This window comes from Hippopotamus amphibius, chromosome 1 (assembly GCF_030028045.1).
Source record: "Hippopotamus amphibius kiboko isolate mHipAmp2 chromosome 1, mHipAmp2.hap2, whole genome shotgun sequence".
Classification (NCBI taxonomy): Eukaryota; Metazoa; Chordata; class Mammalia; order Artiodactyla; family Hippopotamidae; genus Hippopotamus; species Hippopotamus amphibius.
Genome location: NC_080186.1, coordinates 141,188,667 through 141,203,564, shown reverse-complemented (window position 1 = coordinate 141,203,564; position 14,898 = coordinate 141,188,667). Strand labels below are relative to the sequence as shown.

The 14,898-nt window shown below is 36.4% G+C and overlaps 1 protein-coding gene across 6 annotated transcripts in view; it reads left to right on the top strand.

Moving 5' to 3' along the window:
- GABRG2 (gamma-aminobutyric acid type A receptor subunit gamma2) overlaps positions 1-14,898 on the top strand; it is a 109,299-nt gene that overhangs the window by 61,518 nt on the left and 32,883 nt on the right. The window contains exon 8 of one of the 6 annotated variants that reach the window (XM_057747412.1): positions 12,188-12,201. The exons of the other annotated variants lie outside the window; for them this stretch is intronic. Within the exon in view, the coding sequence (XP_057603395.1) occupies positions 12,188-12,201 (14 nt within the window). The remainder of the gene's footprint in view (positions 1-12,187; positions 12,202-14,898) is intronic. 6 annotated transcript variants of the gene reach the window in all.

The following is a 14,898-nucleotide window of genomic DNA, read 5'->3' as shown; positions in this document are numbered from 1 at the left end:
AATAGAAGTGTTTTGAACAAGTCCAGGTAAAATGCTTCATATTACTAGAAATATTATCTCTGACTCAAAGGAAAATTCTAGATAAAATTAAATTGATAGTATATTAGTAAAACACTCTTAGTAAAATTTGAAGGGGAAAAATATTTGGTTAGGGGTGAGAAGATCTGGCTTTAAGTCCTAGCAGAACTTATTAATAGGTACATACATCTAAGCAAATCTTCTAACCTCTTGGTAAAATAGAAGAATTCTGATTGTCCCCTCAGAGTTGCTATGAGTCTTAACTGAGGTAAGTATCTGAAAATGTTTAGGAAATTGTGAATAGTTTTGGAAATAGATGATAATGTGATCATAATATAATTGTATTTTCCCCTCTTTCTCATTCCTTTCTGTAACTCTTGAAATTAAAAAAAAAAGTTTCTGCATGAAAATTCCAGGCATATTTAATGACTCTGAGAAAAGTGATTTATAATTTATTGAAAGTTTGTACAAGGTAGTGATTGATGTGATGATCCACTCCTGCTTACCTTGTAACCTTCCACTTTAGACCAAAGAAAAGGAAGAAAGCTGAATTGTGTCCAAAAAGGACAGAAGTGTAAGAGTGCTCTTTTAATAGCTGTCCCATAAAGTGGCTTTGGAGGAAAAGTGCTTGAGGATTTGGGAAAGTGATACTAAGTTGACTTGTTGACTGACCCTGAATAATTTGGAGTGTTCTACACACACACACACACACACACACACGCACACAGTTGCTCAAAGCATCAGAGGAGTTGATTATTTTTCACTTCTCATTACTAGCAATACTCTATGCCATAGTTATATAATAAAGACAAAAACACGCAAGTCAAAGAGACCCTGGACTTGCCCAGTCAAGCTCCCTTATTTCCTAAATTAAAATAATGAAGTCCAGAGAAGTGAAATGGCTTGCCTAAGGTCTCCCAGCTAGTTTCAGAGGCAATGAAGCTTCTAATAATTGGTTTCCAGATCTCATCCAAGCCTCTCTGTTAAGTTCTATAACACAAAAGTTTGCTTTGTCATCTCCTCTCTCTTGCATCCGATATTGAAGTAAAATAGAAAGAATAAAAATAAAAATAAAAATCCAGGAAAAGAATGACTGAGTTAAAAGGTGAGCTATTTCTACTTTCTATGTTTGCTGGAAGATGTTGGCAATCACTGCTTTCTGAGGAGTAAGTTACACGTGGCTTAGCATTTTTGATGGTGTTTGTTTCTGTGCAGTGTTAGTTGAAATACCATGGGGTGGTGAAAGGAAAGCTGGAGTAGAGTGTCTTAAAACCCAGATTCTACTTCCAGGACTGCCTCTAACATGCTACCTGAAATCCTTGATCAAATCCCTTTGTGTATCAGTTTCTTACCAGTAAGATGTACATGATGTGGGCTGGAGTCCTTTCTCAGAAAGGTATGGAGAAAATCAAATGAGAGGATGGATGTGAAAATGCTTTACAACAGGTAGGAGTGCAGCAAGTGCAAAGCATCATTGTCATCGCTTTAATAATTATCTGCAAGGACCCCTTAGATCTGAAGTTCTAAAGGGGTGTGTGTGTGTGTGTGTGTGTGTGTGTATGTGTGTGTATCTGAACTCCAAAGCAGTACACACACCCCACTTGGTGCCAGTAAGGAAACAGAGACATAAGAAAAATGAGTCATTTATCTCAGCTCCAGAAGGAGCAAGACTGGGAATGTGACTCAGTTTCCTGCTTCTCACTCCTCGGTTCCTGTGATCAGATTTTGTCATCAAAACTTAATAAGGGTGACAAGCTGATAACAATCAAGGATATTATTAAAGCAACATAAAAGACAAAATTCTTTTTTCTTCTTTGCTACTCTTGGTGGGGAAACTGCTATTAAAAGATCAAGGCTAAATGTGGAAATGAAAGGATGAAGGGAGTTACACTCAGAAGAAGACAGAGAAAGATGGAATTTGGATGGCCCCTGGGATGCATGCATTTTCACCCAGAGCCGGTAAGGGACCTGTGGCATTGAGAGTGTTGAAGTCCATGGAGGTTTGTGAGAGAGCAGAGCAAGGTACATTCAGTCCTCTAACTTTCCTGGGAATCGAAAGTTAAATGTTTAGATGAGGAATGTAGGATGGAAAACATTTTGAAATGAGAATTGACTTAGAGATGTGGAAACAAATTTAAGAGGATTATCCTTTCCTTTCAAAACATTCAGTGCAGTCTCTTGCCTCTAAGAGGGCATGTAAGGAAAATTACAAACTGCATTAGTGCTAGTCTCTGTTCTGCTTGGGACTGAGAGAAACGAATGTTTATTTCTTTAGAACTGATGGTCTCCTTGAACATTTCTATCAAGATAATTGCTGTATTTTACATTTTAAGACATCACAGTTATCCAATATTGTAATAATTAATAATGCAATTTATTTATTGAAAACATACTATGTGCAACAAAGTGCCTATGGCAATTTCTATAAAGTATCTCTTTCAAGTATCCCCATAAGTATCTCAAAGCAGATATGATGAGTACCCTCCTGTCAGTGATAAGAAAACTGTTACTCAAGGAAATTAGTCCAAGCCTTCGCAGTCAATAAGATAAGTAGGGGATTTGAAATCAGATCAAACAGGCCACAGATCCCAGGTTCTTAAACATTCTGTTCTGTAAGATTCCTTTCAAGGATGCCTTTGGTGAGGGATAGGGGATGAAGAGGAAGAAGAAAAATAATTCTGCAGTTAAATTTTACTTAAAAATCAGTGCAAGTTCAGACCAGCTTGCCTAGGAGGCACTTGCTGAAACAGTAATAGGTTATGCCAAAGGCAGGTTCAAAGGTGCTGTTCTTTTGTAAAGGTCACCTGTCCGGCACCTGAATGTGTCAGCCTCCTTATTTCTTAGAGGCCTATTTACCACCTAATTTCACCAACTCTAGGAACAGAAACTCAATATAGATTAGGGAATTCATGCAAATTAGTGGATAAACCCACTGAAAACATATTGGATAGAAATATGGTTTCCACACTTTTTTCTTCTGACTCAGGACTTTCATTGCTTTAAAAAAATGTACCTTACTTTTTGGGAAAAGTTTTAAAAATCCCAAAAGACTTTATTGTTTTACTTTTGAGATTATTGAGTCCTAGTGGCAATGTTATTTATTTTCTCAATTAGTCCATGCAGAGAATATTAATACAGCCATTTTACAAATTAAAAAATGGAAGCTCAGAAAGGATAAATAATTTGCCCAAGGCCACGTGGCCAGTGAGTGGAAGAGCCAGAATTCGGACTCAGTCCAGATTGCAGACCTGCCTGTATACATCTGTGAAGCACTGCCAAACTCCCCTGCGGTGGCTCCAAGCTCTGGTTAGCTCCTTTCTTTGGGATCAGCTAAGTTGAGCTCCCTGGTTATTTGTTCAGGGCCTCCTATGTTCCAAGCATCATTAATAGAGTTCAAGATGAGAAATTAGACGTGGTTCTTGCCCTTGAGCAGCTCTCAGTCCAAGGGAATGACAGTGAGCTGGATCTAACCGAATTTTAAATATTATTTTACATGAATCTCTATGTGACAAGCCTGGTGAAGCATTACATACATAAACCATACTTTTTTACGACACCAGAGCACATTAGTGCACATATGCTTCAATAGCATGTCATCCTCATTTTTTTTTCTTTCTGAATAAAGAAGCCATTATCCTAAAAATATCTCACATTCTTAAAATACCTTAGTATGTGTTTGGAATATAATTTGAAAGTATTGGTACATTCATTATCCAGTTTAAGTGCTATTGTAGTTTATAACTGTGACTGCTCCAGGGGCTTATTTTAGCGAGTTGCCTACCTCCACCCACCCCTGTCTCTGGCTATCAGGATGCTCGCCCCCATGGCTGCAATGCCTGGTGCCTCCCAGATGGAGGTGGTGGGAGAGAGGTGTCTGCAGAGACCAACTGCCAGCCCAGCCCTCTGAGAACTGGAGTTTGCTTGGGAAGCCTTTGCTAAAACGTTAGCCAATGTGGCATTTCTATAGCTGTGCCAGTTTCGTGTTGAGTGAGATGCTGTATGGTTTCTGCATGCCTTCCCCTGTCTTTGACATTCAATTTTTGGCCCCTAGAAGTACCAGCATGAGCTTTGCATCCAGACAAATCTAATGTGTCTGTAGCTCTAGGTATATGATAATCATTTGATGTTGCATGCAAGCTTTAAATCTACCTTCTGCCCCTTAGGAGTCTTTTCTGTGGCCTAGGAGAATATAATACATCATAGTCAAGGGCAGTATTGAGATCTCTTTGAGATCCATCGCTCTAGTGTTGCAATTTCATGGCTAAACATTAAATTATACTTACTAGACTTCTCTGTACAAAGGAGATATTAGGAAGGTACATTCAGTACTCCAGCACTGTAGCATTAACTTGAATAATGCGTCTTTCTAGCCTAAGAGGTAGACTTGGGAGAATTTTGGATGAGGAGTCAGATAAGTTGAGCTCTGATGCCATCTCTGCCTGCATCATGGACTTGGGCATGTTTCTAGCCTATCTGAGCCATGGTTTCCATGCCTATAAAAATAAGAATTGAAATACTCTATTTGGTAAGCCATATTATATAATTAAATTATATATAATTAAATTATATAATTAAATTATATAATTATTGAACTCTATTGGATCATTTGTACAGCATTGTACAGGAAGGAAACCAGTCAGTTTAGATTAATAATTTCTATTAAAACATGGTACTGAAATCCAGCATTGCTTTCATTAACCAAGGTATTCTTCAGTTAGTTACTTTGTTTATTATTCATTTAGTATTCTGTGGCATATAAGATAAATAAAATCTGTACCAAGGGGTATTAGATTTAAAGTTATATGAGGTATGAATCTCACTTTCAAGAAGCTTAAAGGCTAGTTATTTTAGTTATTTATTCAATAATTATAAAACTGTAGAAGCTCTCTTTACTCTCCTTATTTAACTCACTTAAACTAGTCTACACAGCTACCCTTTCCATTCCCTCTATTGAAAGTACTGACCTATGTCCTTGGCAATTTGAACACGACATGTCCATATAATTCTGTCAATTTAATATTTATCCAGAACCAGTTGGGTTTCTGCCCAAATCTATTCATGAATGTTGAACTAGTATTTTAATGACATACCAAATATTACATGAAGTCACATATTTCAGTACAGGCTAATTAAGAACTATTATAAAATGACATATTAAGACAACTTTTACACTTGATATGTCTTAACTGGATGAATTTACATGTGTGGTTCATAAATTCAGGGTCTATTTATTTTTGTGGCTGCATCAGATCTTAGTTATGGAATGAGGGATCTTCATTGTGGCATGCAGGGCCTTTAGTTGTGGCGTGGGCTCTTTGTTGTGGCATGCTGGCTTCTCTCTAGTTGTGGTGCATGGGCTCCAGAGCATGTGGGCTCAGTAGCTGCAGTGCACGGGCTCTCTAGTTATGGCACGAGGGCTCTAGAGCTCACGGGCTCAGTAGTTGTGGCATGTGCGATCTTAGTTCCCCACCAGGGATTGGACCTGCGTCCCCTGCATTGGAAGGTGGATTCTTAACCATCAGGCCACCAGGGAAGTCCCTAGGGTCTATTTATGTGTGAAAGGTGACACTTTGATAACCAACTGGCAGACTCTTGTTTAATGAAAAAGAGCTTTGGCCTCTTTTTTTTTTTTTTTTTTTTGATAGTGGATAAAGTGTGCACTTTGTAGGCTTTTAGGTTAAAATGCATTTTAAAACATTGCATAAATCATATTGTTAAAACCTGATAAAAGATCACTTCTGATTAACTGACCTACCACAAGCTCTTTCTATTTGATTAAAGGGCTTCTCCTTTATAAGACTGAACATAGATAAAGTGCCATAATGTCCAATTTTGTTATTATCTCCTTGGCAGCTAGTACAGGACCTGACATAGAGTAGATGCTCAATAAAAGTCTGTTGTAGAATTTAAGGAAGATAGCTAGCAAAAAGAGAGAGAAGCTATGGTGGAGATAGAAACCTTTGAACTGAATCTTGAATAAAGGGAGAAATCAGGTTTTATTAGAGATGTGGACAGAGCGGAAAGAACATCAATGTGTCCTCTTGAGAGAAAGGGATTATGGTTTAATGTAATTTAAGATTTATAGGCATATCTCAGAAAAATGATTTATAATTCTAGGCTTGTACTCCCCACAATTGTTGGCCTTCAAAAAGAGAGTGAGAATATGACATCAGGAAAGTTAATTCCTGTTTTTACTGAAAGAGCTTAGTTTGGCACTTGAATATCCATACCTGTAAAACGTAGAAGAGCTAGACATCAAAGGGCTGTACAGAAACATGCATGCATGTATGCATAAATTAGTGCTCTCACTAACACTGCAATGTCTTGGTGTTACTGAAGGCACAAATCAAATTCAAAAATTACTAAAATTATATAAAGCATATTACAGTTTGTAGAATTGAATAAGATGAGTTTAATATATATCTTTTTTTATTCCACTAGCCTAGAGATTGAAATATTTTGCTGGCTGTATAAAGTACACACAGAGACACACAAAGAAACACACAAACAGTGCATATGCTTCTTTTAAAGTCTGACAAAATATGTACTTATATACTTTGAAGTAATTTTGAATTGTTCAGAGTCAAAAGGAAGTTGTATTAGTTAAAATTAAGGAGGAAGTTGAATAAGTGCAATTCATAGACCCTGTGTCCTAATAACTATAAGTGTTAGACCTGCTGCAATTTATGCCTGTAAGAACCAAACCAAACCAAGACTACACTAACTGGTCAATTCTTCTATACAATGGAGTTAGTATTGTCTGCATCACAGGATTATCATGAGATGCACGGGGGCCACACTGTAGAACACATTGTAGGAAATGGGTGTTGCCCCATAGCTGACAGAGTAAATCATGAGGTGGTGTCTGTTTCTCCACTGTCATCCCACTACTATTCTATTTCCCCTCCTTGAAACACTCAGTTTTTTTCTCTATGGCTAAATCATACACAACCTTCAAACACAAGATCTAGCAATGCTATGTCTGAGACCTTTTCCCTGACTACTGCTGCATATATTGCTATCTTCACCACTTTTTATTGTACTGACAGTTCACCACCATTTGGCTAAGCACTTTGTGTTTCTTAAATTGTGGCACATATGTTTCTTGCCTCTCCAAATCGGTGGTAAATACACTGAAAACACAAATGTTTTAAGTGACCCCTCTCGTGGCACAATTTTGAGTGGATATTTGGTGGAAGCTCAGCACATTCTTGGGGAAATGTCTAAAGCCTACTTGGTCACTGGTTCTTCTTGACAAAACACAGTTTTCTCAAAAAAAAACATTTTTTAAGTTATGGAAAGATCCTTAGATTCATTTTGTCTCAATGTAGTCTAAGTAAAATTTACTTTTAGAATCAAAATATGTGTCAGACAGGATTCTTTGTCACGAATATCAGATTCAGTGACTCAAAAAATGTTTATCAAAGATCTGGCTTTTCTCCATGTCTTCTATCTTTTATCCATGGTATTGGCTTCATCCTCAGACACTACACAGAACCACCATGGAGATCCAAATTCTCACTTTCTTGTAGTATAATGGCTGCAGTGAGACCAGACTTCATCTCTTCCCAATGCACTGTCAAAGACACTCTCTCCTTGAAGTGCCTGGTATTTCTCTTCTATTGGCTTTAAATTTGGTCAGGTTCACATCCCTAAACCAATTGCTCTAGGCATGGGAACAGGACCCTCACATTAACCCCCACCCTAGGATCTGGAATGAGGTGTGTACTACCCAAATTCAATGACTGAGAAAGAAGAAGAGTAAATTCCCCAAAGGAAATTAGGGGATTTTGGTCAAAGAAGAAGGGAGGGAGGGGCTACAGAGTAAATGGGCTGTAAAGCTCCATAGCATTGGTGCTTTTTTTCTTAAGCCTAGAGAATATTAGAATGAAATTCCAGTAATAGGAAGAAAAATAAGAAGAAACATCAGTTTAAAAATATGTTAACATCAAATTTACTGTTTCTCATTTAATATTAAGTTTAGACCTTAAGAGCAATCTTTGGTGTCAGACTTTAAGCAGAATATATTTTCTTGTATTCCTTTGACAATGTTTTTGTTGGTAGAAATGGCCCAGGGTAGGAAACAGTGGTATTGTCAATAGCAAAATTATTACACAACATTATTAATTGATGTTTGCTTTGGTCACTTTATAGATTAGGAACAGAAACTGAAGCCAGTAATACAAATGCAAAGCAAGAAAGCAGGTAACAGTAGATTATGAGTGCTGTATCAATCCTGTGAGATGAGGCTACTGTAGCAATCACAAGGCCATGTCTAACTTCATAGGGGATGAATGAGTGGTTTTCTGCCACGGTCCGGATGGAAGGGAGACTAGGAATATTTGTGACTTGCACAAAGAACTATACAAAAGCATAACATACATCTAGTAAAACGTTTTAGCAAGTAATGAAAAGAGATTTTAAAGTTGTATTTATAAACATTACCACTGAAGCACATTTTTCTTTCTTACTTTAGTTGTGAAGAGAGGACTCTGGAGCAAGGCCATAAACCATGGTATAAAGCATATTATCATTAAAATCAGATCAACTATATTCTCACCCTGGCTCTGCCACTCACTAGCCTGTCCTTGAGCTAATCATTTTAACCTTCTGGGCTCCAGTTTCCTTATCTTTACAATAAGACAAGTAAGACATTTTCCTAGAAATATTGTGAAAACAACAACAATAACAAACAAAAAAAAATCATATGTAAAACACTACATACAATGCCAGGCAAATATTAAGTATTCAATAAACTATAGCTTTTTCATAGTATCTCATCCACAGTATTTGATCTCACGTTACAGTATTAATTTGAAAATTAAAGTTTTTTCATCATCATAAAAATAACTTGACCTCAACTCATTTGACAGAAAGAACTGACCTGAAAAGACATGAAGTGTGTCCTAGACCGCATCTCACTTAAAGTGTGAGCATCCGCACATTTTCCTGCAGAAACATAAATACGTGTGATTGTGGCTTCTGCCCCACACACTTCCGAATTGTTCCATGACTGTGTCATATGCACAGTGTTACTTTTGTAAAACGTTTTCATAAAACTGCTTCAAAATACATCTATCCCCAAAGAGGTATGGGATAAAGAATTGTCTTTACTTAAATCTCTGCAGTTGATCCAAATGATTGTGTTACCACTCATGTCCGTCATTAAAATGACATAGTGAGACGATTGGTTCTTTTCCCCTTTATGGCAATGCAAGGGCTTTGAAATAAAAAGAGGTGGGATTGGAATCACTAGGCTGTTGCTTTATTCCTAACCTTTGTTGACTAGTCCTTTACCCCTTTGATTTATTTAGAGTATGAATTCTCACAATACATTATGGGTAGTTCAGCATCACTCCTGCTACTTCGTCAAAGTACAGATTTCCAGACATTCCCCCCCCCCATATCTGCAGTATCTCCAGAGGTGTGGCCTTAGAATCAGCATTTTAAACAGGGTCCCAAGGTGATTCTTAGGCGTAATAAAGTTTGAGAAGTGCTGCCTCAGATCCTAAGCATAAACTAGCCTTCTTATTTCCTCTTGCATAAATGATTCTATCTCACCCCAATAAATTTATTCCCATATTACATTGTACAATGCATTCTGTATTCCTGCTTCCAGGGGAATCATTTGAAGTCCCTTCTGTTGTATTTGATATGTTTTTAGTCCCCTGGCATATTTGGCTGTACCTTTCTTATAGCCAATGGTTGCAACCTCAGCTTTCTAAGTGGAGGTCTTGGAACAGCTCCTGGAAAAGTAGAGTGCATTAACCATCTTCAGAAATTAATCCAGTGAGAGCAAGAAATGCTAAGGAAACTTTTATTCTCATTTTAGAAATGGCAGGAGTGTAACAGAAAGTATGGTTTCTTTCTTACTACAACATCTGACCAAATATATTAGGAATTGTTTGGTAATGTAGGCACCTCTATGGTCAGACAGTACCATGGAGCTTCATATATTTCAAAGGGAAGCACCTAAGTACGCATTAATTTGTACCTTAGAATAATAAACTTACAACTGGTCGCAGCTCTTTAAACAAATATGGTAAACACATGGGCTCAGTAATTGGAAAAATCGAGCTTTAAACCACAAACTCCCAACTGACCAGTTTAGTGAGTCACTCATGTTGTTTATTTTAAATGGACGTTTCTTCATCTATAAAATGAAGAAACTAATATATACCTCAGAGTTTACTTGGAATAAATGAATAATATAGAGGGTAAAAAAATAGTGCATAGGCATTCAGTGTTTTATGTAGCAGAAGACTATCGTCAACTCATTCTAGAATTGAATTATTTTCTTAGCAAAATAGCTGCAGAGAGACAGGAAAATCAAGATACAGCTGTGAGCATCCTCACACACAGCACAAGTGGAAGTTACTAGCCCCAAGAAAATGAAACTGTGTGCTGAACAGTTTTTGAGTAACCTCTGTGGGTGTCAGTGACAACATGAATGGCAAAGCAAAAATAAATACAGGCTAAGAGATATAAAACTGTTCACCCAGCTGGCTATTTGTGCACTCCACTGAGATCAACAACAAGAATAGCAAAGTATGGAGGAGTATGAGCTAAGACCTATAAAATAGGAATCTTTTAAAAGAAATCCCAAAGATAATTCTAAAAATTGCTCATTTGTGTCTTTGTCTTAACATTCTTCCATAAACATGTTGCAGTGTATGTTTTGAATTCTTTGACTGGAAGCCCAATCTGTTCAGTGGAGATGGTGAAGTTGAGGCTTACTGAAGTCAGGCAGCACTTCCAAAACACTGGGTTTGATAGTGGCAGAGCTAAGATTAGAAACAACAGGCCTTGATTGCTGTGATATCCAGTGTTCTACTCACTATAGGGAATGTATCATCGATGAAACTTTCATCATCAATGTAGAGATGTTTAAAATATTGTGTGAGTCTGTTCTTTGCTTTTCCATCTGCAGTTCATTATATCCTTTAAGTCTCATTTACATTAATGGCATCTCAGGCCCCACCAGTAAAACTGAGAAAAAATACTAACAACTTATTGTGGGGTCTATGAAATTCCATGAAATGAAAATCAGTTAATGATATGCCATTTTATGACCTCTTGGAATATAAATCAGAAAAGCCAAATAACAATTGGATAGATCTAGATACTACTTACAGGCTGAAACTTTGCTTAATATGACTTTTCTAGCTGCAGCAATATTTTGCTTTGTTAAATGAACATTTTTATTGAAGGATAACATAGACAAAAATACAAAAACAATATTTTCAGCTCAATGAACTTTTTTCAGCTTCATGAGGTCACTAAAATTTTTTTCTTTTCCATTATAGTTTATTAGAAGATATTGAATATAGTTCCCTATGCTATACAGTAGGACCTTGTTCATCTATTTTATGCCTATGTATATATGCACATATACATATAGTAGTTTCTCTCTGCTAATCCCAAATTCCTAATTGATCCCTTCCCCCCTTTCCCATTGGTAACCGTAAATTTGTTTTCTATGTCTGTGAGTCTATTTCTGTTTTGTAAATAAGTTTATGTATATCATATTTTCTATTCCACATATAAGTGATATCATATATTTGTCTTTCTCTGGCTTCACTTAGTATGATACTCTCTAGGTCCATACATGTTGCTGCAAATTGCATTATTTCGTTCTTTTCTATGGGCGAGTAGTATTCCTGTGTGTGTGTGTGTGTGTGTGTAGGATATGTGATATATGTATATATTGGATATGATATATATGTATATATCTCTCTCTTTCACGTGTTCTTTAGAGACTCATTTGTTGATGGACGTTTAGGTTACTTCCATTTCTTAGCTACTGAGAGTAGTGCTGCTATGAACTTTGGGGTGCATGTGTCTTTTCTCATTAGAGTTTTCTCCAGATACATACCCAGAAGTGGGATTGCTGGATCATATGGCAACTCTATTGTTAGTTTTTTTAAGGAACCTCCATACTGTTCTCCATAGTGGCTGCACCAATTTACATGCCCACTAACAGTGTAGGAGGGTTCCCTTTTCTCTACACTCTCTCCAGACTTTATTATTTGTAGACTTTTTAATGATGGCCATTCTGACCGGTGTGAGGTGATACCTCATTATAGTTTTGAGTTGCATTTCTCTAATAATTAGTGATGTTGAGCATCTTTTCACGTGCTTATTGACCATCTGTATGTCTTCTTTGGAGAAATTTGTGTTTAGGTCTTTTGCCCATTTTTTGATTGAGTTTTTTGTTGTTATTGAGCTGTTTGTTTATTTTGGAAATTAAGCCCTTGTTGGTTGCCTTGTTTGCAAACATTTTCTCCATCTGTTGTCTTTTCATTTTGTTTATGGTTTTCTTTGCTGTGCAAAAGCTTATAAACTCCATTTGTTTATTTTTGCTTTTATTTCTGTTGCCTTGGGAGACTGACCTAAGATAACATTGCTATGATTTATGTCAGAGAATGTTCTGCCTCTGTTCTTTTCTAGGAGTTTTATGGTGTCATGTCTTACATTTAAGTCTTTAAGACATTTTGAGTTTATTTTTGTGTATGGCGTGTATTTTTGTGTATGTTCTAACTTCATTGGTTTACATGTGGCTGTCCAGCTTTCTCAGCACCACTTGCTGAAGAAAGTGTGTTCTCTCCATTGTCTTCTTGCCTCCTTTGTCAAAGATTAATTGATTATAGGGTGTGGGTTTATTTCAGGACTCTCAATTCTGTTTCATTGATCCGTATTTTTGTGTTTGTGCCAATATCATGCTGCTTTGATTACTGTATCAGCTCAATAAATTTTTAACAAAGGGAATACACCCATGTTGTCACTAACCAGATAAAAATATAGACTATTATTACTAATACCACAGCAGCATCCCTAATAAATCTTCAATACCCATTTACCACTACCCCGTCACTATTCTGATTTTTATTTTCTTAGCAGAGTTTTATTCGTTTTTTTAAAAATAAATTTGTTTATTTATTGGCTGCATTGGGTTATTAGTTTTAATATTTACATAAATGTAATAATATAGTGTGTATACCTTTTCATCTGGTATCTTAGATTTACTGCATCCATCTGTGTTTGGAGCAGCATTAGTTCATTTATTTTCACTGATACATAATATGCAATTTCATGAATATACCACAATGTATTCTATTCATGATGAATTTGTTTCAGTTTTTACTACTATAAATAATGTTGCTATAAACATTCATACACATGTCTTTTGGTGCATTTATACATTTTTTATGGCTATATACCCGTGAGTGAAATTATTGGTCATGTAATATGCAGATATTCAGTTTTTGTAGAAACTGCCGGTTTCTCAAGGTGACTGTATCAATTTACACAGTCACTACAAGTTTCAGATACTCTCTGTACTAGGCAATACTGGGATTTCCAGCATCTTTTAAAAAATTTAATAAAAAAATTTTCATCCATTCTGATGGATGAATGGTGGTATTTCGTTGTAGTTTTAACTTACATTTCCCTGATGACTACTGAAGTTGAGCAATTTTTCATATGCTTGTTGGTCATTTGCCTATTCCTCCTTGTGAAGTGCCTGCTCAAGACTTTGTCCATCATTTTTATCTTTTTCTTATTGGTTTGTAGAATTCTTTACATATTCTGGGTACATGTCTGACAAATAGGTGCATATCTTCTCTTATGCTCTGACATCCATTCTCACTTATGACGTCCTTTAATGAACAGAATTTCTTAACTTTAAAGCAGTACAGTTTTGCTTTTTTTAAAAATTTTGGCAGTAGGATTTTTTGCACCTTGTTAAAGAAATATCTGCCTACCCCAATGTCATGAAGCAATTTTCCTATGGTATATTCTAGAATTCCCACTTTACAGTTAGACCTTTGATATTTGTGACCATGATCGATGTGGAATCACTTTCTGTGTAACGAGTAATGTACCAATCAAGAAACAAGTGTTACCAAATTTATATTCAACAGATCTATCAGTAATTTTTGAAGACAGTCCTTTCCACAATGCATTTCAGTGGCAACTTCGTAATAAATTGAGTGACTGCATGTATGTTTCTGAGATGAAATCTAGTCTGATTTTCTTCGTGTCATTGTCACAACTACTCGTTTATAAATATCTCGATATTTAGTCTTAAAATTCCTCAGCTTTATTCTTTCTCTTGACTATCATTGGTTCTTTTGACTTTTATAAAATTTCAAAACAATCTTATCAGTTTTAAAAGTACCTGAAATTATGATCGACGCTGCATTAAATCTATATATTAAATTATGGAAAACTGACATCTTTACAACATTGAGCCTTCCAAGAACAATGTATATATATCCCTTTATTTAGATCTTCTTTGGTTTTATCTCAATCATACTTTCTTTTTTTTTTTCTCTGAACCACCATTTTATTGGCCAAAGAAAAGCACATGGCTTAGCCCATGGGAACCCCACAATAGACAGAACAGTGCAGTCATATGACAGAAGGAATGGACATAGGAAGGGAATGAAGAACAGGGATGATTATTGTGGGCTTGTACATCTTATACATTCCCAGTCTATTTGCTTTCTTCCTGCTTACCCAGCATCTTCGGACTTCTGCTTCTCCAAGTTGCTTCCCTTGTTTCTCGCACTTCTTCACTGTGTACTGGATGTAGGGTTGTTCTAATGGTACCAAGCCTCTGGTGTACCTGTTTCAGAAGTCTCTCCCTTGCCCCTCACCCTCCTCCTCTTCTCCTCCTGCCCCGACTCTCCTGTTTCTTTTTTTATTTTTAAGAACTTTTATTGAGATATAATTGACATACAATAAACTGCATGTATTTAAAGTATACAACTTGATATTTTATTAGTAATGTATATAAGGCAATCCAAATCTCCCAGTTCATCCCCCCCCCACCCCCGCTTTCCCCACTTGGTGTCCATATGTTTGTTCTCTACATAT